General features: G+C 55.6%; 1 protein-coding gene across 1 annotated transcript in view; it reads right to left on the bottom strand.

Annotated features, from left to right (window-relative positions):
• The window catches only part of ELL (elongation factor for RNA polymerase II), a 59,321-nt gene that overhangs the window by 11,181 nt on the left and 25,342 nt on the right, over positions 1 to 22,798 (bottom strand). Inside the window, exons 2-6 of the mRNA XM_019736788.2 lie at positions 14,451 to 14,498; positions 8,819 to 8,940; positions 8,318 to 8,481; positions 6,004 to 6,269; positions 2,574 to 2,698 (exon numbers count right to left, since the gene is read on the bottom strand). Of these exons, the coding sequence (XP_019592347.2) occupies positions 2,574 to 2,698; positions 6,004 to 6,269; positions 8,318 to 8,481; positions 8,819 to 8,940; positions 14,451 to 14,498 (725 nt within the window). The remainder of the gene's footprint in view (positions 1 to 2,573; positions 2,699 to 6,003; positions 6,270 to 8,317; positions 8,482 to 8,818; positions 8,941 to 14,450; positions 14,499 to 22,798) is intronic.

Here is a 22,798-nt window from a genome sequence, read left to right as displayed (position 1 = left end):
GGCTTTAATATCTTCAAAAAGACAAAGGACTTGAATAGACACCTCTCCAAAGATGTACAAATAGCCAATAAGCACATGAGAAGGTGCTCCACACCGTTACCCACCAGGGAAACGCAAATCAAAACTATAATGAGATACTACTTCATACCCACCAGGACGGCTAGACTCTAAAAATCGAAAAATAAGTGTTGGCGAGGATGTGGAGAAACTGGAACCTATGGGCACTGCTGGTGGGAATGGAAAATGGTGCCATCACTGAGGGAGAGTTTGGTGGTTTTACAAAGTTACACAGAATTACCATATGGCACGGCAATTCCACTCCTCGGTATGTGTTTGAGAGAATGGAAAAAATCCACATCCACCCAAGTCCTTGGACACGAATGTTCACAGCAGCAGCAGGCACTATCGCCAAGAAGGAGAAACAACCCCGAAGTTCATCGAATAAATAAAATGTGGTCCAGCCACACAATAGAATATTATTGGCTAGAAAAGGGAAGGAAGCACTGACACACGCTACAATCTGGATGAACCTGAACACATTACGCTGAGTCGAAGAAGCCAGAGGCTACATGGTGTATGATTCCATTTATGTGAAGTGTCCAGAACGGTCAAATCCAGACTGAAAGCAGAGTAGTGGCTGCCAGGGGCTGAAGGAGGGCAGTGGGAAGTGACTGCTAAGGAGAATGGGGTCTCCTTTGGGGTGAAGGAAATGTTCTGGAATTAGACAGAGGGGATGGTGGCATAACACTGTGAGTATACTAAATCCAACTGAATTATACACTTTCAAAGGGTGACTTGTGTTAAGTGAATCATATCTCAATAAAGCTAGTATTTTTTAAAAGTATCCTTAGAAAGAGTACATTTAAAATGTTGGCACTCCCATGGAATAAGAACATCATGATACAAAAATACAACTGAAAGGACTCTTGGGAACCAGAAATGATGGCCAAAAAAAAGATGGGATGGGAGAAGCCAAAGAAATCTCCCAAAAGTAGGGAAGAAATAGAGACAAGACAGCAGGGGAGATGAGGGGAAGGGTCCAGGAACAGTGCTGCAGTGGCAGAGGGAGGGAACGATAGGGGCAGAGTTTTCAGACTGTGAGGGCCACTGCCTGTCCCAGATCAGCCGCCAGGCTGTCCATGTGGATGCACACAGGGCCAGGTGGAGAGCCTCTGAGCACTGTTTCCTACCCACCACACACACATGCACACACTCGTGTGCAAACCCGCACACAGGCTCATCTCTCCTGGCCATGCCCCTTCCTGGGAGCTCAGTGAGGCTAAAGCCCTGGGGTCTGAGAACTTGGACACCTGGGAGAGGCTCTAAAGGAAGGAAGGACGCGAACACCCTCACTGTGCCCCACGAGTGCCCCTCGCCACCTCAAAGGACTTGGGTGGGGGGTGGGTAATCAACCATTTCAACACGGGACCTTTTGCCAAAAATTGTGTGATGGTTGAAAACACCTTCAGGAGGCGACAGTGCCAGCGCAACACGTTTAGCTGGGGCAACAGAAGACCCCCCAGAGAGGGAGCATGGGGTAGGGTGTGTCTTCTGCAGAGACGGTCTCCTCTTAGCTCCCCAACACCCAGAGGCTTGGAACAGCCAAAGCAGGGCCCTCAGGCCTGGCGGCTCAGGGATGAGTGTCCCTTAGGGCTGAGGAGGAACTTGGGGTTCACTCAGAGTGGCCCCAACTCAGCTCTGCTTTCCAGATGCAATTACTGCTTTAAACAGCGGAACTTAAAAAACAAAACAAAACAAAACAAAACCCTCATAAAGAGCTCCAAGACCCTGAGAAATCACTGAAGGACAAGTTAGTGATGGGCTGCCAGTTCCTAGGCCAGGCAGCTTACTCAATCCCTTCAGAGCCCCCCTAGGCTGCGCCTGACCCCAGGGCCCAGTTAACTCTAGAGGGAATGCATTTCATTAACACTACTTAGCCAGGTCTGTGGGGGGCTTGGTTTTGATTTTACTCCTTCCCTTTTTTGACTGGTTCTAAGAAGGAGGCTCTGGCAGTTGAAACCCTTGGGGACATGCAAGTTCTGGGCAGGAGCTTTAGAAGGGAGAGGGTCAGTGGGAACAGTCTGGGTGGACTGAGGTCTCTGTCCGGCTCTCTGGTGTTCGCAATACTGTGTTTCCCCTGAAAATAAGACCCAGCCGGACAATCAGCTCTAATGCGTCTTTTGGAGCAAAAATGAATATAACACCCGGTCTTATTTTACTATAATGTATAAGATGGGGTCTTATCTAACACAAGACCAGGTCTAACATAATATAAGACCAGGTCTTATATTTATTTTTGCTCCACAAGACGCATTAGAGCTGATTGTCCAGCTGGGTCTTATTTTCGGGGAAACAGTAGTGACACACACCCTCCACCCCGCGCAAGGGTAGCTGGCCTTTCTCCTGGCAGGAGGCCAAGATGGGCCACCTGGGCAGTGGGGAAGACGGTCAGGGAGTCCCCATGGACCTTTCCACCCTGCCCTCGGCCCTGAGGCCTTTGGGACCAAGCCAGACCACGCCAGCATCCCGGGGATGAAAGCTGTGCCCCAGGCCCGGGGGGGAGGCAGCCTTACCGGACGAGCATGCGCTTCAGCAGCTGCTGGTCCCCCTCCGAGTAGCCGGGCCAGTCCTTCTGCACCTCCTTGTACACGCAGTCCTTCAGCGTGCACGTGCCGTCCTTGGCACTCATGTTAGCCACCTGCAACACAGAGCGAGCGTCACCTTGTGCGAAGCCCGAGGGAGGGGACGTGGAAGCAAACAGACAGTACCCCACTCCCAGCCCCATGCACCAGGGCCAGGGCCAGTTGCTAGGGGTCAGGCTGGCTTCAACAAGGGGGACTGCCATCTATGAACCCATCACGAGCCTCCCCTGTGCTATAGACTGAATGTGTGTCCCCCCCAAAATTCAAATTCCATCTTAACCCCCCAGGTGATGACATTTGGAGGGGAGGCCTTTGGGAGCTGATTAGGTCATGGGAGTGGAGCCCTCATGAATGGCATTGGTCTCCTTAGAAAAGAGGCTCCAAAGGGCTCCCTCGCCCCTTTTACCATGTGAGGACACGGTGAGACGAGACTCCGGTGCCCATGCCCCGCCCTCCTCATCAGCCACCCAATCTGCTGACACCTTGATCTTGGATTTTCAGACTCCAGAACTGTGCGAATGTGTTGTTTGAGCTGCCCAGACCCAATGGATTCTGTTACAGCAGCCCGAAGGACACCCACTCTTGGATTTGCAGCTCCTGGAGCAGAGTAGGCTGAGGGTGGGGGCACCTCCAGAGGCCAGATGGTGCTCCCTGCACCAGCCAGCTCTGCGCCCATTGGTAAAGGGCGGTTGAGTTGGTCTCTGCTGAGCAGAGGTTGAGGTGGTCTCCGAGACAGTTTGCACAGATGGATTGAACACATCATCTTAAGGGTGCCCAGAAGCGGCACTTCCGCAACTGTCTTGCTGAGTACCCTGGTCTCCCGCACATGCACGTGCAGCTGTATGTAGCTGTTTTTTCCTATTGCTGGGTTCTAAGAGGACTCCACGTCACAGTTTCCCACAGTGAGCATTTTTAAGGGTTGAGTAATATTTCAAGTGGCCACACTGTGATTTACTCAAATATTTCTCCTTTGTTGAACGCTGATACATTTCCAGTTTCTCTGTAGCATAAACAGACGTCACCGTGTGCAGGATTTTCCACACTGGCAATGTTTTCCTTCAGCCAGCTTCCCAGAAGGGGGATCAGTGGGTCAAAGGCTCTGAACATTTTTATGGCTTTTGATCTGTTTTGTTCAAACGCTCTCTAGAACTGCCACCCACTCACTGATACTCCCACCCATGAGGACAGGCCTGTGGTTTTCTCTGAGGCCCTGGTTACATGCAGAGGCTGGACATGACCAAGGGATTCCGAGACCTTCCCCCTCCGCAAGCTGACAGGGCCCTGCTTCCCCTCACAATCACTGGAGAGAACTAGCTGGGTAGTGAACACAGATGCACGAGGCAGACGGGGCCATTCAGGAGAAATCCGAGTGGCACAGGGAGGCCGCTCTCTGCCCACAGATGCCGGCTGGGCCACGCCCAGAAGGCTGCTAGAGCTGAAGAGAGAAGCCAGAGCCCAGCACGGTGCTTCTCTGGTCCCAGAAAGGCCTGGAGCAACGAGCGCATTTTGGGGGCTAGAAACAGAGCAGGCACTCTAGGCAGGTCCACATCAGCATCCCCAGACCCGTCTCTCCAGAAAATGGAGCCTGGTGTTCTGCTGTCTGAGGGTGCTCTGAGGGTAAACCTTGGGTGTAACTGTGTGCTCGGTCGGCATATTCTGCATTGGAGGGTCTATGTGTTTCCTCTTCATTCTGGGCACAAACAGGGCACGAGGGGAGGGCAGGAGCGAGGGCACTCCTAAGGATGCCACGCCAGAGGCTGAGGGCCCAGCCAGCCAGCAGTGCGGGCGGCAGGCACATCCAGGGGCGTGTGGGTCTCACCTGTGTCTTTAGTCCCGACTCATATCTGACAACTCCATCAAGCTTCCCTCAGCCCTGCCTCAGTCTCCCATGCTACAGAAAAAGACTCTGGGGGCACCCAGTCCAAGGGGAAGGGCCTTCCATGTGCTTGCCTTGAAGTCTCAAGGACAGGGCCGACAGATGTGACTTTCCAAGGAAATGAGCCCCTGGGGAGGTTGTTCCTGCTTCTGGAGCTTTCTGGACGCTTTGGCCAAAGAAAACTTCTGGGCCACAAGGCTATCTTTTAGTAGGCCCCTAGCCAACTCCTAAACTCTCAGGGAGAAACGCTGCTTCTTGGTCCTTGCCAGCACTACCTATAAACTGGGAACAGTGGCTCAGGAGGCCACATCTGCACAGAGATGCCTAGTAAGTAGACACGGGAGCCCCCAAAGTCCTACTGATGTGAGGTGTCAGCTAGCACCAAGGCCCCCAGGACACAGGAGATATCTCCCTGGGTGAGGGGTAGGGTGGCACCTGCCCACGGGCCCCCAGCGTCTATGAGAGGCCTGAGCCACCGCCCAGATCTACAACGGTGCAAGGAATGCAGCTCCATCTTTTCTGCACGGGAAGGTCTCAGAGGCCTCTTCTCCCCACCCCTGCCCTTCGCCACAAACTCTGTGGGATAAGGGTAATGAGGGACCCCGCCGGAGAAGAAGTGCTGACATCCTCCTACCAAACGTGCTACGTGGTTCACACGCCTCAAGCTGCACCGAGGACAGAGAAGACGAGCACCAAGAGGGCTGCTGAAGAACTCGGCAAATACAGAAATGCATGCTCAGGTACAGCTACTATGCTGGTGTGCCACAGGAGCTGCTGGCCCAGTGCTGGGAGTGTTGGAGACAGAAGGAAGCAGGAAGGGCAAGTGAGCCGTCAGAGGGGAATCAGAAGAGGGTCAGCAACACCTCCTCCTGAGGGTGCTGGCCGGTCTGTCCTCAGAGCAGCGCAGCAAAGCAGCATCCGCATAGCCTGGCTGGTGTGAAGCCAGAGCAAGCCACTCACTTCCCAGGGGTTCTCACTTCCCAAGCCGCTCACTTCCTGCTGTCTCCTGGAGCCCTGGGAGCCAGGGCAGGGCCTCAGGAAGGTGGCTCTAGGCTTACCACTCTTGCTCCAAAGCCCCGGCTGTTTCTTAACAGCAGACTCTACCTGCTGGCACCTCATTCCCGCCGGCTAAGCGCTCGGCCCCACAAAAGGCGCTGCAGTTACTCCCCAGTCACACATGGAAGTGGGAGGGTCCAGAAGCGAAGGCCCTGCCTGGAGCTGCAGCTGGTGAAGGCAGGGAGGGCGGTTCTCCTCACTGCCAAGCCCGAGCTCTCGCTAACTCACGCATGTGGGTGCCCCAGGTTTCACTCAATTCTAAAACACTCATGCAACCGAGGTCTTGGATTCCCCGTGCAGTGCCCACTGCCTACGCATTAGCAGATGGCAAGGAGTGTGACACTGGCCTCGTCCTGAACTGACACCCCGGCCCGCAGCTAGGAAATGTCACACTCCCTGCCCATGGGCCCCCGCCCGGCGAGCACACACCTGCTGGAGGAGGCTGTCCAGCGTGTCCTTGTCCGCCTGCGTCAGGCCGTCCTTCTGTAGCCGCAGCAGCAGCTCGGCCTTCCGGTAGGGCCTCAGCGCCAGAAGGTGCAGCACCCGGTCACGGAAGGGCCTCTGAGACACCCCACCACCCCCGCTAACACCACTCTTCTTGATGGCACTTGCTGGGTTGATGGGGGTTGCGCGCTTCCGGGAGGGCACGGCTTCCATTGCCCCTGGCGCTGGTTTCCGAAACTGAACCTTCTTGACTGCAACAGGAACCAGAGTATTAAGGATTGGAGGGGGAGGCCATGGTGTCCCATTGCCTGGGGCCGACATTGAGGTCCCGAGCGTGGAAAGCAATGGCCAACAGCATCACGCCCTGACAAGTCAGCATGTCCACTGGACTTGCTCGGTGGGGACCCTGGGTGGCCGAGAGCGCCACCTGCTGACCACACACAGCTCACTGTGCGCCTGCAGGCTCAGAAGTGGTAGCCTCAGGAAGTGGAAGCATGTTTAGGGCCATCAACTGACTTCATCTGGGGCAACCTAAGTCCTGGGGACCAAAAACGTGGACCACCACAGGGAGAAGGGGGTGGTCTATGAACCCATTTGATATTAAAAGTGGGGGCAGTCACTGAACCACCAGGAGAAGATGCCCCAAGAGCCAGCACTTCACATCCCTACGCTGGCCCCAAGGGATCTGTTGTTCTCTTTTATGAAAAAGGAAGGAATAAAGGTGTCAGGGCTGCTTGAGCAGTTGCTCTGGAGACCCCGGGATGCTAACAACTCCCCAGCTTAAGCCCCAAGGGGCTCACTCCTCGGGCAGATGTGGTGGCATGTTGCCTGAAGCCCTGGGGGCAGCGGGCAGCTCCCCACCCTCTCTGTACAGACTAGGAGGTCAGCTCAGCAATGCCTGGATGGCGCCCATGCCACTGAGGAGATGTGGAGGACGGTTGAATGAGATCAGCGCACACCTCAAATCTTTGGGCCAAAAACTCTCCACAATGACTTCTTTTTGCTCTTATCCCAACCAAATCTGATTTGTCAGATTAACAAAGGAGGGAGTGCTTTTCGAATCCTTAGGGCCTGACTTGGTCCCGAGAGGACCCTGCTGATGGGCCGACACAGGTGGGGAGAGGCCTGACACAGTGAGCCGTGCTCAGGGGAGTTTTAAGAGGCCAGGAGATGAGTGTTGCCAGCAGAAAGCAAACCACTGCAAAAACCACCACTACCCAAAGCAGTCCAATATGACAAATTTTGACCAAGTTTTTGGCCAAAGAACCCAGAAATTTATTAAGATGTGTATGGATGTTCATGTTTGCATCTTTAAGGTGAGAGCAAGTGGGTGCAGCATTTTTGGATTCTGGCCCCAGGGGCAGGGGGCTCATGGCCCAGGGCCCAGGCTTCCTGGGCACCGTGGCCACATCCCCTGGGGCCCTATACCAATATCTGAGGCTTCATTCAGGGCCAACCCCACTGCTAAGCAAGGGAAACCACAGGCTTTCTTTAGGGGGATTTGAAATCTTCCCTCATCTTAAGAAAGAAAAACCCCACAAAGCCCTCGAGGCGCTCATTAGCACTAAGCGGGTTCACGCCTCTCTGGCCTAATGCCCCCCTTTCCCTGGCGATGAATTCTGACGACTCTTCAATTCTCTCTGGGTCCAGAAGGTGGGAAGGCTGCAGCTGGATGATGGAGCTTTCTGAATAAACTGTACTTTTCTCCCCATTGGTAACACTGTTCGTGTCTCAATTTCACCAAAATTATTTCTGCCTAGATGCTGAGCTGCTGGAGCCTTCTGAGCAAGCAGGGATCAATGCATTTCCTTTCAGATCTCCACCTGGTGGTCCCTCGCCAGCCATCGTGGGGGGCATCTGCTAGTCTGCACCATCCCAGCCACACTGGCCTTGACGAGGACTCAGTGAGGCAGGTGAGGGCAAGGGGTGGTGGCCAGAGGACACACAGCAACCCTGCACTCATGGGGCATGTTTGTGTTCCTGACGGGTAGGGATCCCTGAGGATGTGGCCTGAGAGAGGGGTTACACATTCAATTGCCTCCAATTCTCAGGCCGAGTCCACCTGGGGGTCCGGAGGCAGCAGATGGAAGCGCCACTAACTGCCAGGGCAGAACCGTCTTCCTGACCCGACATGGTCCTGGATGGTCCTACGTGAGGGATCACACCTCTGTCACACATCACTCCAGCTCCCTGCTAGATGGGCCCTGAATGCCTCCTGCTCCCCCACTAGTTGCCCAGCGGCACGCTACCTGCACAGGTGGAATCCCCTGCAGGTGGAGCCCCAGGCCCCCATCCTCACCCAGGTAACGGCCTCCAGGCTTGATGACGATGGCCCCGCGGCTCCGCGTCTCCTCCTCGGCCTGCGCCATGCTCTGCCGCGCCTTCTGGTAGGAGTCATCCGTGGCGCACACCGTGATTTTGTCCTGGATGCTGCCCAGGCAGTCCAGGTGGATGTCCCCATGGCTGTAAGACAAGGTGCCAGGAGCCAAGATGAACACCTGGGAGACGGGAGACATGGTCTTGGGGCCCGCGCCCCCTACCCCTGCTGACAAACAGGGGTCCGCACTGACTGGAGCCATCTTGACCCAGAAGACACAAGGGGACCCAGGCCCCGGGTCCCGAGGCGACACACCAGGACCTGCACCCGTCCCCTGGACCCACTGAAAGGAGCCAGAGGGGCTCCTCTGAGAGAAGGGGGAACGGGGCCGGAGGTGGTGGACAGACACCTGCACAGCGTGCCAGGCTGGGGGTGGGCCCCAGGGTGCAGGCTGGAGACGTGGGGCTGTTCCTTGGGCCTCACCTGGAGACGTACTGCTGGATGCAGTCGAAACTGCCCTGGGGGCTGTCCCGGCCGATGTTGGAGAGGTAGAAGGAGAAGGTCCGAGCCTCTGAGGGGAAGTCGGGCTGGGGGATGGAGATGCGCTGCGTGGAGAGGGGGGATGTCACCGGGGGTTCTGCAGCACGGAGGGGACCCCAGGACGGGGCAGCTGCTGGACCCCGCCTGTCCATGCCGCCAGACCCGGACAGCAAGCACATGCTAACACTTTCCTTCAAAACACACCTCTGCTTTGCGGGCAGTGACAGGACCTGTGGCCAGTCACCTGCCCCCAGCTATGCTCTGGATCCTCGCTTCCCACGGTAGGGGGAGGGCAGCGGCATTGCAGTCCAAGGAGCAGAGAGCTCGGAGGCAGGGACCCCACCTGAATCTGGGCTGTGACTCAGTTTCTGCACCCACCAAACACGGAAGATCTGGACTGAAACACCCTCAAAGATGAAATGACACCAGATGGGCAACAGCAGCCATCAGGGCATGCTGGGCAGCCGACAGGCTCCGACCCTTGCTCCCGCTAAGCGACTGCCCCACTTTACCTCCGCCATGAGGACAGCCTCCACCTGAGTGTCCGTCCATTCACTGCCCTGGGGCCATGAACAAGGCTTCTGAGCGCCACAGGGAGACATACTCAAAGCTGGGGGCACACTGCGCAGCTGCCCAGAATATGGCAGGAAGCCCAGGCCCCACAGTCCGCAAAATGAAAAGGGGTCTCTGGGGAACCTGGACCTGATATGGTGGCTCCTCCTCACCCACCCTGTCCTCTCCCTCACCCTGGCCTGGCCTGGCAGGGACCTGGCCTCCCCAGGGAGGATCTTTCCATCTTGCCGAGGGCACCGGTTCCCATTAGGCTGTCAACCCTAAGAGGAAGGGAGGGGGATCTTGCCTGAGTCCCAAGGTGCTCACAGCCCTGGGCGCCCCCTACTCCCACCAGCCCGTGCAGCCACGAGGCAGACTGAGAAGACAGGCGGAGAGGATGCACCCCGGCTCCAGCTGCAGAACAGAACTCCTGAGCTGTGCAGTCAGAGCCATTGCAGGCCTGATCAAGATGAGGGGATGCCTGCCAGAGGACACGGGGGTGCAGGAAGCCGACCTGCGACAGCTCCAGGAAGCCCCTGCAGCCGGCAGAGAGCTGATGGTGGAACCAGGCCATGTGCACAGAGGCCCACCCACCACGCTGCAGACGCCCTACCTGAGCCTGCACAGGGAGCAGGTATCGCGCTTCCCCAGGGACAGGGTGGGGGACTCTTCACTGTGACCCTTTCACCCTGTGTGGACATTTTCCACCGAGGCATATATGCCCACTTCCAAAATTCATCCCCAGGGTGGGGAGAGCCCAGCACAGAGCCCAGAGGCTGGTCTGTACAGGACAGTGGGTGACAGGCCTTGAAACCAATGCTCAAGAGAGCCTGCTGCTGCTAGTGCCAGGAAGACACACGCAGGTGGCACTTGGGGTTGGTGTCCTCAGGACAGCTGGGGGTGGCGGGGAGGTTTGCTGGGAGCCCAGCATGGCAGGTTCTTGAAGCCCCCGCCCCTCTATGACTCTGTAGCACTACTGTTGTGGAATCCTCTGGTTAATGGGCTATTCTACTGCTGGTTAATGGTTACCAGTCTCTGAGAACCACCAGGGAAACCAACCAGCTGGGTAGGAAAGGCCCAGGAATGCACAGCTGTCTCTGTACCAGAGGAGAGCTTGGCATGTGTTGCAGGATGTGGCCTGAAATGCAGTAGCCAGGCACGTGCCCTCTGGACCGAGTCTCGGCTGCCCCCACATCTGGGACCACCATATGGCACTCAGCTGGCTCGAATGCACCAGGTCTGGGTGCAGCTGATGGCAGACCTGACCCTAGGTTATGGGGGACGGGACCACATGTCTGTGTGACAGACAGACCAGAGCCATAAACATGCTCAGCTAGTCCCCTTCCAGAAGGCCTGAGTGCCTCCGAGGCCTGAAGCCTGCAGTGAGCGCTGGCTTCTCGGTGTTTCGATTGGGTCCCAGCCAGAGGACTTCCACGCGGCCTCCCTTTGAAATCCATCCCAAGCTGGCCACTGCCTTCCCCCAGGTATGCAGGGCCATGTAGGCAGTGCAGGTGGGGGCTCTGGAGATAAGTCAAGTTCCAGGTAGGGGTAGGGGCGACCCTGTTGGGAGTGGGGACAACAATGCAGATGTCCCCTTCAGGGAAAAGGAGGAAACAGGTGCACATGGGACCCAAACACCACTAACCAGGTCTTCTCTAGCCACCGGGGTTTTCAGGGATTGTCAAGTGTTCTTCAGCATTTGCAATTCCTAGGGAAACTTTCTGGGGAGAGAGTTACTACTGCTGCTGCACACACCTTCCAGGAGCACAGCAGCCTCTCTGCCGGCCTGGCAGGAGGCCTCACTCCCCTAACCCCACACCCAGGGCCCTTTCTGAGCACCTTCTTCTTCTCTTCACTCTCCGTGAGCTCAAAAGAGCAACGTGCAGCACCGCCCCCACCACCGCGCTGCTCCAGGGGTCTTAGCTGCTCCAACGTGGTGCACGATGGCTCTTTCCTCGGGAACCCCCATGAGAGATTTCTTTTTATAACTTTTATTTATTTTAAGTGTGTTTTTCTAGGACCCATCAGCTCCAGGGTGCAGCTCACAGTGGCCCACGTGGGGATCAAACCAGCCACCTCGTTGTTAAGAGCACCGCGCTCTAACCAAGCGCTCTAACCAACTGAGCTAACCGGCCATCCCAAGATTTTTAAAGATGTTTCCAAATTGTCCCTGTAACCAACAACACAGCAACAAGCACGCTGTGGTTCAATCTTTAGCACACCCTAAGTGCTCCTGAAGACTTGGTTCCTAGTCATGGCCAAAGGCCTGACCTGTCCTGCCAGACCTCGTTCTAGAAACTGTAGTTTGGGCTCCCCCCACATCCCAGGGAAAGGCCGAGGCCCTGAATACCCTGGATGAAACCCTACCTCTCCTTTTTCATCAGCTGAAGAGTTTTGGGGTAGGGCTGACCAGATGGAGGTGCTTCACCAGCTGTCAGGAATTAACATCTCAGAAGTCACCCCGACAGCAGAGGGGCCAGCCAGCCAGCTCAGTGCCCCTGAGAGCACAGACAACACAGACGCAAATGGGTACCTGGCAAATGGACAGGTGAGCGTTTTGCTCTGGCAGATGCTGTCCTGGAGGCCAGATGCACTCAGGCACGGCCAGGCTCTCCAGGGAATGTGGCGAATGCCATAGAGGGGCTCACGGAACCAGCCAACACCGGGACCAGCTGCACACCTCCACGGCCGGCTGGGAGGTGGCCAGGATGGATCCCACAGCCACCCAGGAAGTGCACGACGCCGGGACCTTATGCCAGCTGCACTGCATTCACGTGTGAGGGGGACATGCAGCCAGAGTCGAGTGAGCTCGTTCCGGACTGCAGGCGACACGGTTCTCCTAAGGCTTCGTTCATTTGCACACAAGCCCCTATGTGGACAAGGTCCCCATCTGGTGGTAGGCAGGAATACTGAAGGACAGAGGGAGAACTGGTCAAGGTCTCCAAAATAAGGAGCCTACCGATGGGGTCTCAATCTTCAGTCTGTTAGCTTCAGGGGCCTCTGGGGAGTGGGTCCCTGTCACCCCCTCCTGAGCCTGTTCTGTCCGGCCCTGCTGGCCTCCTGCTCCTCCACCTGCACCCACCGCCTGCTCCATGTCTAACCCTGCAGGCACAGTGCCCAGAGCAAAGCTTCTCAGGAACACTCGGGCCCAGCTGTGTGCATGCAGTGGCGAGACCAGGAGAAGAGCAAGGGGAGCGCTAAGGTGCTACGTCTCCTCTCCGTCGGTCTGCGTGACTGTGCACATACAGCCTGGGATCAGACCACGCCCTCCAGACCTGGCAGGGGGGAGAGGGGACATCCCATCAATGCCCAGGAGGAGGAGCAGGAGGTCCAGGTGTCACAGGGGCAGACCCAGAGCCAGACCCTACGGAGCAAGTCGGGGAAGACACTGCCCCGCTGGCCAAACGGCCCGTCTAGCCCTCACACGGGCTCACACAGGGAAAAGCCTCCTGGGGAAGAATTACGGTCTGGCCTGTCTGGCACTGTAGCATGGTGCCTCCAGGCCAGAGCCTTCTAGAAACTCCATGAAGCCTAAGAAACGCGAGGAAGAAAAAGCAGGCAAAACATGATTCTAAAACGAAGGTGGTAGGACCCCACACCTGGAATGGATGTGGCTCCAAGGCTTTCCACAGGAATTCAGGGGACACGGGGCACGGCCCAGGGAAAGCTCACAGCACATCTATGAGTGGTAGTGTGGGGTCTTGCTGAGAGGGAAGCACTGCCCACAGCGGCCCTTTCCACACACCACCTCATCTTCCCACAGCTGCTGAGGGCACTGGGTGACCATGGCCACCAGAGGGCGTCATGGGATCAGTCGGCCAGCAAGTCCAGGCCAGCCCTGCCCCAAGATGGACCTCCAACCCCTGGGGAAATGTCCCAGGGAAGATAAAGGGGACGTGGCAAAAGGGTGACCACTAGACTCCGATGGAGCGCATGAAGGCCCGGGGGGTGGGGGCTCTGGGCCTTCTGGGGCATCTTGCCAACCTTGACTGGTATTGGTGCGATGGTCAGTGTGTGTCCCCTGACCAGGCTGCAGCCCTAGTAACACCATAAGCGCTAATATGGGTGTCTGAGGAGGTGTTGTGTAAACACACGACATCCCAAATTAGCTGACTTCAAGTAAAGGAGAAGACCCTCGATGGTCTGGGTGAGCCTCCTCCAATCAGCTAAAGGCCTTAAGAGGGAAACTGAGTCTCCCTGAGGAGGAAGAAATCCCTGTGTGACTGCGGTGTCAGCCCCTGGCTGCCCCACAAGTGCATGTTGGAATCTTTGTATCTGTAGAGACACACACATCACATGCAGACACGTGCATCTCCTAGAGGCTCCATCCCTGGAGCATTCTGGCGGAGGAAACCCGCTGGTCTCCTGGGTTCTATAAGGAGCCAGCCAGCTGTCAGGTGGAAACTGACTTAAGACACATGTGGTGAGTTCAGATAAAAACATCAGACTTGCAATAAAGACTAAAAGAAAAACTAAAGTGTTCCAAGGGGTGTTTGGTGGTTGGGGGATACAGGGGAGGTGCTAAGAAAGTGGGGCAAGGATTGTGAACAACTCGCCCTTTCTTCCGTTCCCCGATTTTTATATAACGTGGTCATTTAAAATGAAATACATTTCAGGAAAAAAAAGGGGGTGTTGAGTTTCTATAACCCCTCACCCCCATCGCCCCAACCTACTACCAAAACCCAGACAAACACCCACGGTCCTGGGTCCACAAAGGGAGATAATCGCCCCACCCCAGGGAGGACAGAACTTGGGCTCTGGGGCCACAGCATTGAATCAGCTCAGAGATCGGGGTCAGAACAGGGGTTGGGGGCCTCGGAGCCAGGTACGAATCGGCTACAGGAAGGAATGGAGGGACCCTGGGAGCATCCAGAGGCAGAGACTGGCCTGACAGGGGGACTGGCCTGGCAGGGAAGTGGATGGGGCCAAACACTGTGCCCTACTGCTGCCCGGGGAGCCATAACAGACCCCCGATTACCCCAATCCCACAATTCCAAGGACGAGTGGCACAAACATGACTCACCCCTTGGCTTCCTTGAAATCGAATTGATGGTCTCAGTGAAACAGAATCCTACAAAAAAAGAAAAACAGGAAAATGTCAGTAAAGCTATAAGGAAATCCGGAGACTTGTTTCCAGATATCGAAGGAGTGGGGAAAGGACCGTGCGTTCAGGAAAGGTGAGCGGAAACACAAACATCTGAGAGCTACAGGAAAGGTCACCAGAACACGGTTTTGAAGGATCAGCAGGAGCTTCCTGGGTGGCATGGGGGCTGGGGCTGAGAGCACAAGCGCGCAGGTCAGAGACCCCGGCAGGGGGCAGCCCCTGCCCATCCCCTCAAAGCCAGCGTCAGCCCTGGCCAGCTTGCCTCACAGACACCCCTTCTGAATGGAAATGGGTGGATGGGCACCACCAGCCAGGACGCAGGCTGAGGAGGTAACTCTGGCCCCCAATCACTGGCAGGATGGAGCCCAATGCCTACCCAGCTCTGATGTCACAGCTTCAGAGCAGTTTGTCACTGTACTTGGGGTGGCAGAATTCCCAAATGTCATAAAAAAATATACAGTAAAAAATTCACAATAAATACTTTAAGCTTGAGCTACTCAGAGACCAGCCTTCTGGTGGAATTTTAGAAAGAACGTGAATCCAGATGGAGGGCTGTACCTCGTCTTCTCACCTAGCTTGGGCCCAGAGCAACCCACCTACTGTGTAGCAGACACTGCCCTACAGTGTGATCCTGAATTGTCACCATGACCCCCTCCACCAGGCCCCAAACCCACAGGGCCCAACCCCATCCGTGCCAGCTTGCCCCCCACCGCCCCCACCCCAGCCCCCCTGCATGGTAGCTGGAAACTGGACTCTCCCCACCTCCATCACTGAATCCACCACTCAGACCTCCCAGTCCCACCTAGAATGAGGGATACTCCCCCACCGACCCTCCCCAAAGACCCTCCCTGAGTGGCTTCCTGTCAGCTCCCCACCCAGAATATTAGGCACCACAGCGGGCCCTGGAGAGGTGGAGCAGCTCCGAGCAGTGCAGTGGCTCCACACTCGTGGGGAGAAGCAACCAAGGGGCAGGCAGGACCTCGAGAGGTGCTCAGCCTCTCATTGGACCATGCGGGCCGCACATGTACCTCCAGGAGCCCCATCTTACCAAAAATCTTGAAGGACGCTGCCATTTGAAGCAGAGCAGAGGGGTCCCTCTATGTCCCAGCACTTACCCCCATGGGATCAGACGCTCCAGAAGCCACCCCACACTTGCAAACACACCCCTCACACTGCCAGGCAGGCAGAAAGGGACACCCTCCAGCCCCTTGCCCTGCTCCAGGACTGGCAACCAGCCCCTGCAGGCAGAGGCCACGGGGCTGCTGAGACCAGGGCCCAGGCTCCCTCCAAAACAGACTCAGAACCAGCGGACACGATGACCTGACACCCACCTGGGACGCCAGAGAACGAGAAGCACAGCACCCGAGGGGGGCCCGGTCTGACAAGGCCCTTGGAGACACAACGTCTAAGCAGCCTTTGCTTTGAATTGAGTTCAAGACAGATGAAAAGAAGACATGCAGCTGTCCAATGAGCAGGTGAGAAGCTGCTCAGGGCGGCTACCCATCCATGAAGCACAGGCTGCGCACCCTATCAGAAGGGCTAGAACAGGAAAGACCGCCCACAGACCAGAACCCTCGTTGGTGGCTGGGGGGAGTGGACACAGCATAGCCCCTGTGAAAAACAGTCTGGCAGGTTTTTAAAAGGTTAAACACAGAGTTACCACATGACCCAGCAATTCCACTCCTAGAAATTAGCCAAAAGAAACGAAAAGCTACACCTACATGAGAAGTTATACATAAATGTACACAGCAGAATTACTTTAAGTATCTAGGAAGCAGTAACAAGCCAATGATCCAGTACTTGGTAGACAGAGAAACAAGAGAATAGTGCCCAGGGAAAAAAAAGGAACAAACGCCTGATGGCCACAACCTGGATGAACCTAGAGGCATCCTAGCTAAGTGAGAGGTGCCAACACGTGACACTGTGCATTGTGTGAGTCCATTTATGTCTCCAGAAATGGCAAAAACTAAAGAGACAGAAAGCAGATGAGTGTGTGCCAGGGCCCAGGAGTAGTGTTAACATTCACAGACTGTACCCCTACATGCTGTACACGATATGTCTGTAACGCTGCGACCCACCCTCAGGCCCACAGTGGACATTTTCTGAAGACTCGGGGGCTTTGATCCCCATCGCAGGAACACACAGAGGATTCCTGAACAGGCAGGGAGAGAGTCTTGTCTGTCAACCATGTTTGGTGCAAGAGTGCTATCATGTGGGTGGAAGGGAAGCGGGGGAAGACACCAGAACACCACAGCACAGGCAACGCCGAGGCAAAGTGGCCCTGCCTGTGGTCATTACAAGCTCTCTGCCAACACCTGATCATCAAAGCCAGGAAGGAAGGGTGTTCCTTCCTGGCAGAGGGCACAGCAGGTGCAAGGCTGGAGCAGAAATGTTCACACCGCAGCAGCAGAGGGCACGTGGGGCTTGGCTCTTGCGCTCCAAGGTCTCTGGACGGGTGTCAGCCACGGCTCACCTAAGCACCGTGTGTGCTCCAGGGGCTTGGGGGACAAGGGCCACGACGATGGTGACAAGGCGAGGCCAGGTTTAGGGTAACAAGGGAGAGGAACGAGGAAGGGTGCACCTCCCTGGAAGGAACGCCACCAGGGCAGCCCCAGGACTCACACGCGCTGCTGTAGTGGCCTGTCCCCCCCAGACCATAAGCCCCCTGTGGGCCCTGCAGTGAAGCATGTAAAGGGCGTGGCAGCTGTCAAGGTAATTACCCGGAAGATTCCTCTCTTGCCAGGTCCCTCACTCCCCCTCAGGCACTGAGAATGAGAATGAGACATGTCATGGAGACGTCAGTCAAGAGGCCTGAAAGCCAACTTTGTCCACAAGGCCCGGAGGCCTGGCTTCAAGGACATATCCCCAGCAGCCTGGATGTCATTGTAGGGCCAGATTCCTGGCCACATGGGCTGGCCTGTGTCTCCTCCCTCCAGCAGAAGGACCAGACCGTTCTTGTCAATAACAGAGCAATTCACTCCTGCTATCACACACACACGTGGGTGCCTCCCCACAGGCCACCTGTCTGTAGCCATTCATGGTAACAGGCACATCTTTAAAGGGCTGAGGACGAATACTGCCTACCTAGGATTCTACATCCAGAGAAAAGAGAAAGTGAAATAGAGACGTGTCCTGACAAAGGCTGAAGAGAGTCTGTGTGCGGCAGATCGGTAATGCAACGAAGGTTCTGGGCGTTCCTCAGGAGGAGGGAGAATAGCACCAGATGGACACGCGGATCTCTTAACAGACGAAGAGCACAGGGCACGGTGAACGTGTGTGTGACTAGGAAAGAGTAAGTTACATTTCTGTGAAAGATCCCTGACGGTCTGAGGCGTCAGTGACAAGTGCAGGATTCGGACACGCAGCACTAACTGTGAGAAAGCACGGTGCAATGGAAGGCAGTGGTGGTGTCAGGGGTACAGGGGTTACCCCGGGCTCGTGGGCCCCCCCGAAGGCGGGTATGGCACCAACTGTGTCTTCTGAGTGTCAGCCAGAGCCCAAATCAGAGGTTCTTTCATGGCAGGACCAGTGCTACCCCAGGCTCACCCCGCCTGGCTGGGACAGCAGCCGTTAGGCCACCCTGGCGTTGCAGGGGCCCCCCTGGGGATGCAGCCATCACCACCTGGCTGGCTGCTCCCTACAGAGGCCAACAGATCACAAGGTTAGGGAGGCCCTGTTGCCGTCACCTCGTCTACACAGTGGGACAGAAAGCAGCGTCCTGGGGCCAGGAGGGTCTGACAGACTGGCCCAGGCACTGCCCATTTCCTCAGCAGCTTCTGGGTCGGCTCCCAGACCGCAATTCGCAAGTCACCGGGTAATGTGACTTCCCTCAAAACCCCCAGGCACAGCATTGCTTCCTCCACACGTCACACTGGTACCAGAGTGGGATGCACTTCAGGAGACATCACAGCAATGCCCTACATCTCCTCACACGCTCCAGGGGGTCATGTCATTCCCACCGCAGGTTCAGAGATTACCCCCCACTCCCACCCCCGGGTCTGGGCTGTCCAGTGCAGTGTCTCCTCAGCAGCAGACATGGGGCCCTCAGGAAGCCCGGCCACCCCCACACACTGGCCGTCTCAGGCTCGGCATGGCAGAGTGCCATCTCCCAATAGCCACACATGGGGATGAAGTGGGCAGCTACTCAGGACAAGCGTCACTGATGGCCCCAAGCTTCTGCCTGGCCTCGGTGTCCCTCGGCCCTCTGGCAGCTCCCTGTCTGGGCGGCATCACCTGAAGGAAGAAGCTGTGCGGTACGGACGGTGATTCGTGCGCGAGAAAACAGGGACGGTGCAGGGTGGTGATGGGCAGGGGACCGGGCGGTCCAAGGTAGGCGACACAAATGCTGGCCTAAGGACCCTCTCCTGTAAGATGGGGCAAGAACGAGAAGGAACTTGACATGGCCAGAATCCCCTTCTCTCTCCTCATGGAGAAAAGTTTTTGAGGGTGAGGCAACAGGAAGTGGCTGACGGAATCCACCGCCAGGTCTAGCCACCAGTTCACAGGAAGCCAGTGGGGAAGGCACAGAGTTACACTCGAGGTGGTAGCTGATTATGCTCCAGGGGACACTGCAAGGTCCATGGACATTTTTAGTTGCCATGACTTACTTGGTTGAGGGGAAGGTGCCCCTGGCATCTGGTGGGTGGAGGCAGGGATACTGCCCAACACCCCCCAGGACATGGGGTGGCCCCACAGAAAAGAATGAGCCAGCCTCAGAAGACATTGGACTGAAACTGGGGAGCCCTGAGCTGACCGCTGCCACACAGAAAGCAAGGGGAGAATGGACATCAGAGCAAAACATGGGAAATTCCACGGAACCATTCCATAGGTGGATGGCACGAAGGGAAGGAAGGACGGAGTGCTCCAAATGACCCAGACTTGTCGTGCACATCCCAAGTGGCTCTGCATGGCCCTGACATGACCCAGCCACCACAAGACCCCACAGACAGCCAGCAGCGCGCCAGCAGTTGGGCCTGGCTGCTCTCACAGAGTTGCACACAGGTTGTGTCTAGAAAAACCAGCCCCTATCTGTTGACAGTGAACACTGTCATGGAAAAAGCCATGGGGGAAAAGATAACTGGGATTGTTTTCAAAATGCTCCAGCAAAACCAAACAAGCAGGGGTGGAGGGGTTCCTCAGAGAAGAGTTGAGACGAGACCTGCTCAGAGGGTGAGCTTGGGTGATGGCTCAGGGACTACTGTTACTCTCTGTCCTGTCTACCCACTAACATCCCCACGTGAAAGGTTTAAAAGGAAAAGTACACACGTTAGAGACCCCAGCCACGGTGCACAGCACAAAGCAAACAAGGGCTGGCCTGACCTAGACGTAGCCCTGGGATGCCTGCCACTAACTGTTCGTGGGAAGCAGCACCGAAGGCCACCCCTCCAAGTCCTGTAGTGCCCACGGGACACAGTGCCAACACCGCCAGGGCAGTGTGTACCCTGACAGCCCCCCCCCCCGCCGCAACTCTCCCTATAAGACAGAGGTCCCTGCAAAAAATGATAGAAGGGGGCCGGCCTGGTGGCTCAGGAGCTTAGAGCTCTCCATGCTCCTAACGCCAAAGGCTGCCGGTTCAATTCCCACATGGGCCAGTGGGCTCTCAACCACAAGGTTGCCAGTTCAACTCCTCGACTCCCGCAAGGGATGGTGGGCAGCACACCCTGCAACTAACAACTGGCAACGGGACCTGGAGCTGAGCTGCGCCCTCCACAACTAAGACTGAAAGGACAACAACTTGACTTGGAAAAAAGGCCTGGAAGTACACACCATTCCCCAATAAAGTCCTGTTCCCCTTCCCCAATAAAATCTTTTAAAAAAAAGAAAAAGATAGAAGGGAAGGAAGGTATCTGTTCTTCCTCCAAGTCTGTGATTCTGCAGCTGGGACCCAACTCTTCTGAGCAGTGTGGCCAGGGAAAGAGGCGGTGAAATCCCAAGAAAAGGCCTGGCTGCTGACCTCCTGGCAAATGTCCCCCCCTTTCCGGTAAAGCACAGAGCATTAGGAAATGCCTTTCAGGAACCCTCCCCAAGACTTCCTGGCAAATTCTGAGCAGGCCGTGGAGAGTTCAGACGCTGTCTGTGACCGTAAGGAGCTGTTTCCATGAACCAGACACCAAGGAAGGCCTGGGACATGTCCCCTCCCCAGAAGGCCGGCCCATGGGGCGTGGCCGGCTCGGGGCAGCCCCTCCCCTTGGCCGGGAGGACAGCAGCACATTCATCATTAGGAGACACATAAAAGCAACAAAAGGGACTCCAAGTGGCTACGAGCCAGGTGTCAGTCAGGACCCACACAATGGCCAGCACAGCATGTTTCTATCGAAAGTGATGGAGATGCACAGAAAGCTTAGGGAAAAGTTTTCCAGAAACCTTGAAGATTAGAAAAACAGGTGCAAATGACCTGACACAGGCCCTGATGCCCTCGTCCTGGGCCTGTTTGCTCTTCCTGGGTCAGCAAGTACGCACAGCCTGCAAGCTGTGCTGTACGGGCCACGTTCCTAGCTGCTGGAATCCCGCATGCCCACCTTTACTCCACCCTCATGAGCTCCACTGTTTTCTGTCCCCAGGGCTGCATCTTTTCCAGAAGTTCCTGTAAACAGAATCATACTGCATTAGTTTCCCGTGGCTGTTGTAACAAATTACCACCAACTTGGTGGCTTTATTCTCTCACAGTCCTGGAGGCCAGAAGTCTGTAATCAGTGTCCCCTGGGCTGAAATCAAGGCACGCCCTCCGGAGACTCCCGGGGAGGGTCCTGCCTGCCTCTTCCAGCTCCTAGGACTCCAGGCGTCCTTGGCTTTCTGCTGCATCACCCCAATCTCTGCCTCGGTGGTCACGTCGCCTTCTCTTCTTGTCCGTCAAATCTCTCTCTGCCTCTCTCTTATAAGATTACTTATGATTACATTTAGCCTGCCCCCCACCAAGGATAATCCAGGATAACCGCCCCCACCCCCAAACTCAAGATCCTTAACTTAGTCCCATCGGCAAAGTCTTTTGTCCATGAAGGCCACGTTCACAGGTTCCAGGGGTTAAGACCTGGACACCTATCGGATCCTTACCCAGCTGACCACACGCACACTTGGCGTAACACCTTTGCGATGTGTCCCTTGCTGTTAGTGAAGTCCATTCCTCTTACTGCTGAGTATTAATCACGGTTTGTCCATCCGTTTGCCGACTAAAGACACCGGGTTGTTTTCAGTTTGCGGGACTAACGAGTAATGCTGCCACAGACATTCACATAGAAGTTTTTATGCAGACATGAATTTTGTTTCACTTGGTGTGTTTAGGAGCGTGACTGCTGGGTCCTATGGTAAGTGTATGTGTAATTTCATGAGAAAGCGCCAAACTCTTCCAGAATGGCTGCACCATTTGCACTCCCATCAGAACTGGAGAACTCCAGCTGCTCCCCATCCAGGCCAGCATGTAGTGTGATTTCAGCCATTGTGATAAGTCTGAAGCAACAGCTCATTGTGGTTTTAATTTGCATTTCCCTAACGACTAATGACATGGAGGTTAGTCATGGACTAACCTGCCATTCTAGTATCTTCTTTGGTGAAGCGGTATAAATCTCTAACACATTTTTAAAAACTGGATCATTTTCTTATGATGTTTTGAGAATTCTTTATATATTCTAGAGCTTTATCAGATTAAGTTTTACACAGATTCCCTCCCAGTCCATGGATTGTCTTTTCATTCTCTTAACCGCATCCTTTAAAAAAACAGAAGTTCTTAATTCTGATGAAGTGACATTCATCTTTTTTTTTTTTTTTTACTGGGCCTGCTTGCTCTTTGGTGTTATAGCTCTCTCTATCCCCTTTCTTTCTGGGTATTGTTCTATGTTGTAAAATTATTCTAAATTTCTACCAACTTCCCTCTCTTCTCCCAAAAAGAAGCTCCAGGGTTTCCGGCACCCTCCCACCCACCCCACCCTGTTGAAGGGTCTCTCAGGTTCCTTTGTCTGTGCCCCCTGGATGCTGACCACCCGGATGGTACGAGGTCTGAGAAAGTCATTTGGTTTCAGCCTGATGACCCTGGTGGGGTGGGGTAGTGGGGGCCTCATGCCCAGACACCCGCCCATCACCCTGAGCTGCAGCACATGCTGCCCCTTGGTCCACACACCAATTTGGTCAACAAGGAGGGCCTGGGCCACAGGGGACTAAGACCACTCCCCCTGCCAGGTCCCATTTCCCTCGTGTGTCATCTCCACATGAGGACCACCCCAGGGGCCCAAATTGGTGAGTCTACAGACAGGCACCAAGCCGGTCAGAGCACAGGG

This window comes from Rhinolophus sinicus, linkage group LG07 (genome assembly GCF_036562045.2).
Source record: "Rhinolophus sinicus isolate RSC01 linkage group LG07, ASM3656204v1, whole genome shotgun sequence".
Taxonomy (NCBI): Eukaryota; Metazoa; Chordata; class Mammalia; order Chiroptera; family Rhinolophidae; genus Rhinolophus; species Rhinolophus sinicus.
This window is presented reverse-complemented; position numbering and strand designations above follow the sequence as displayed.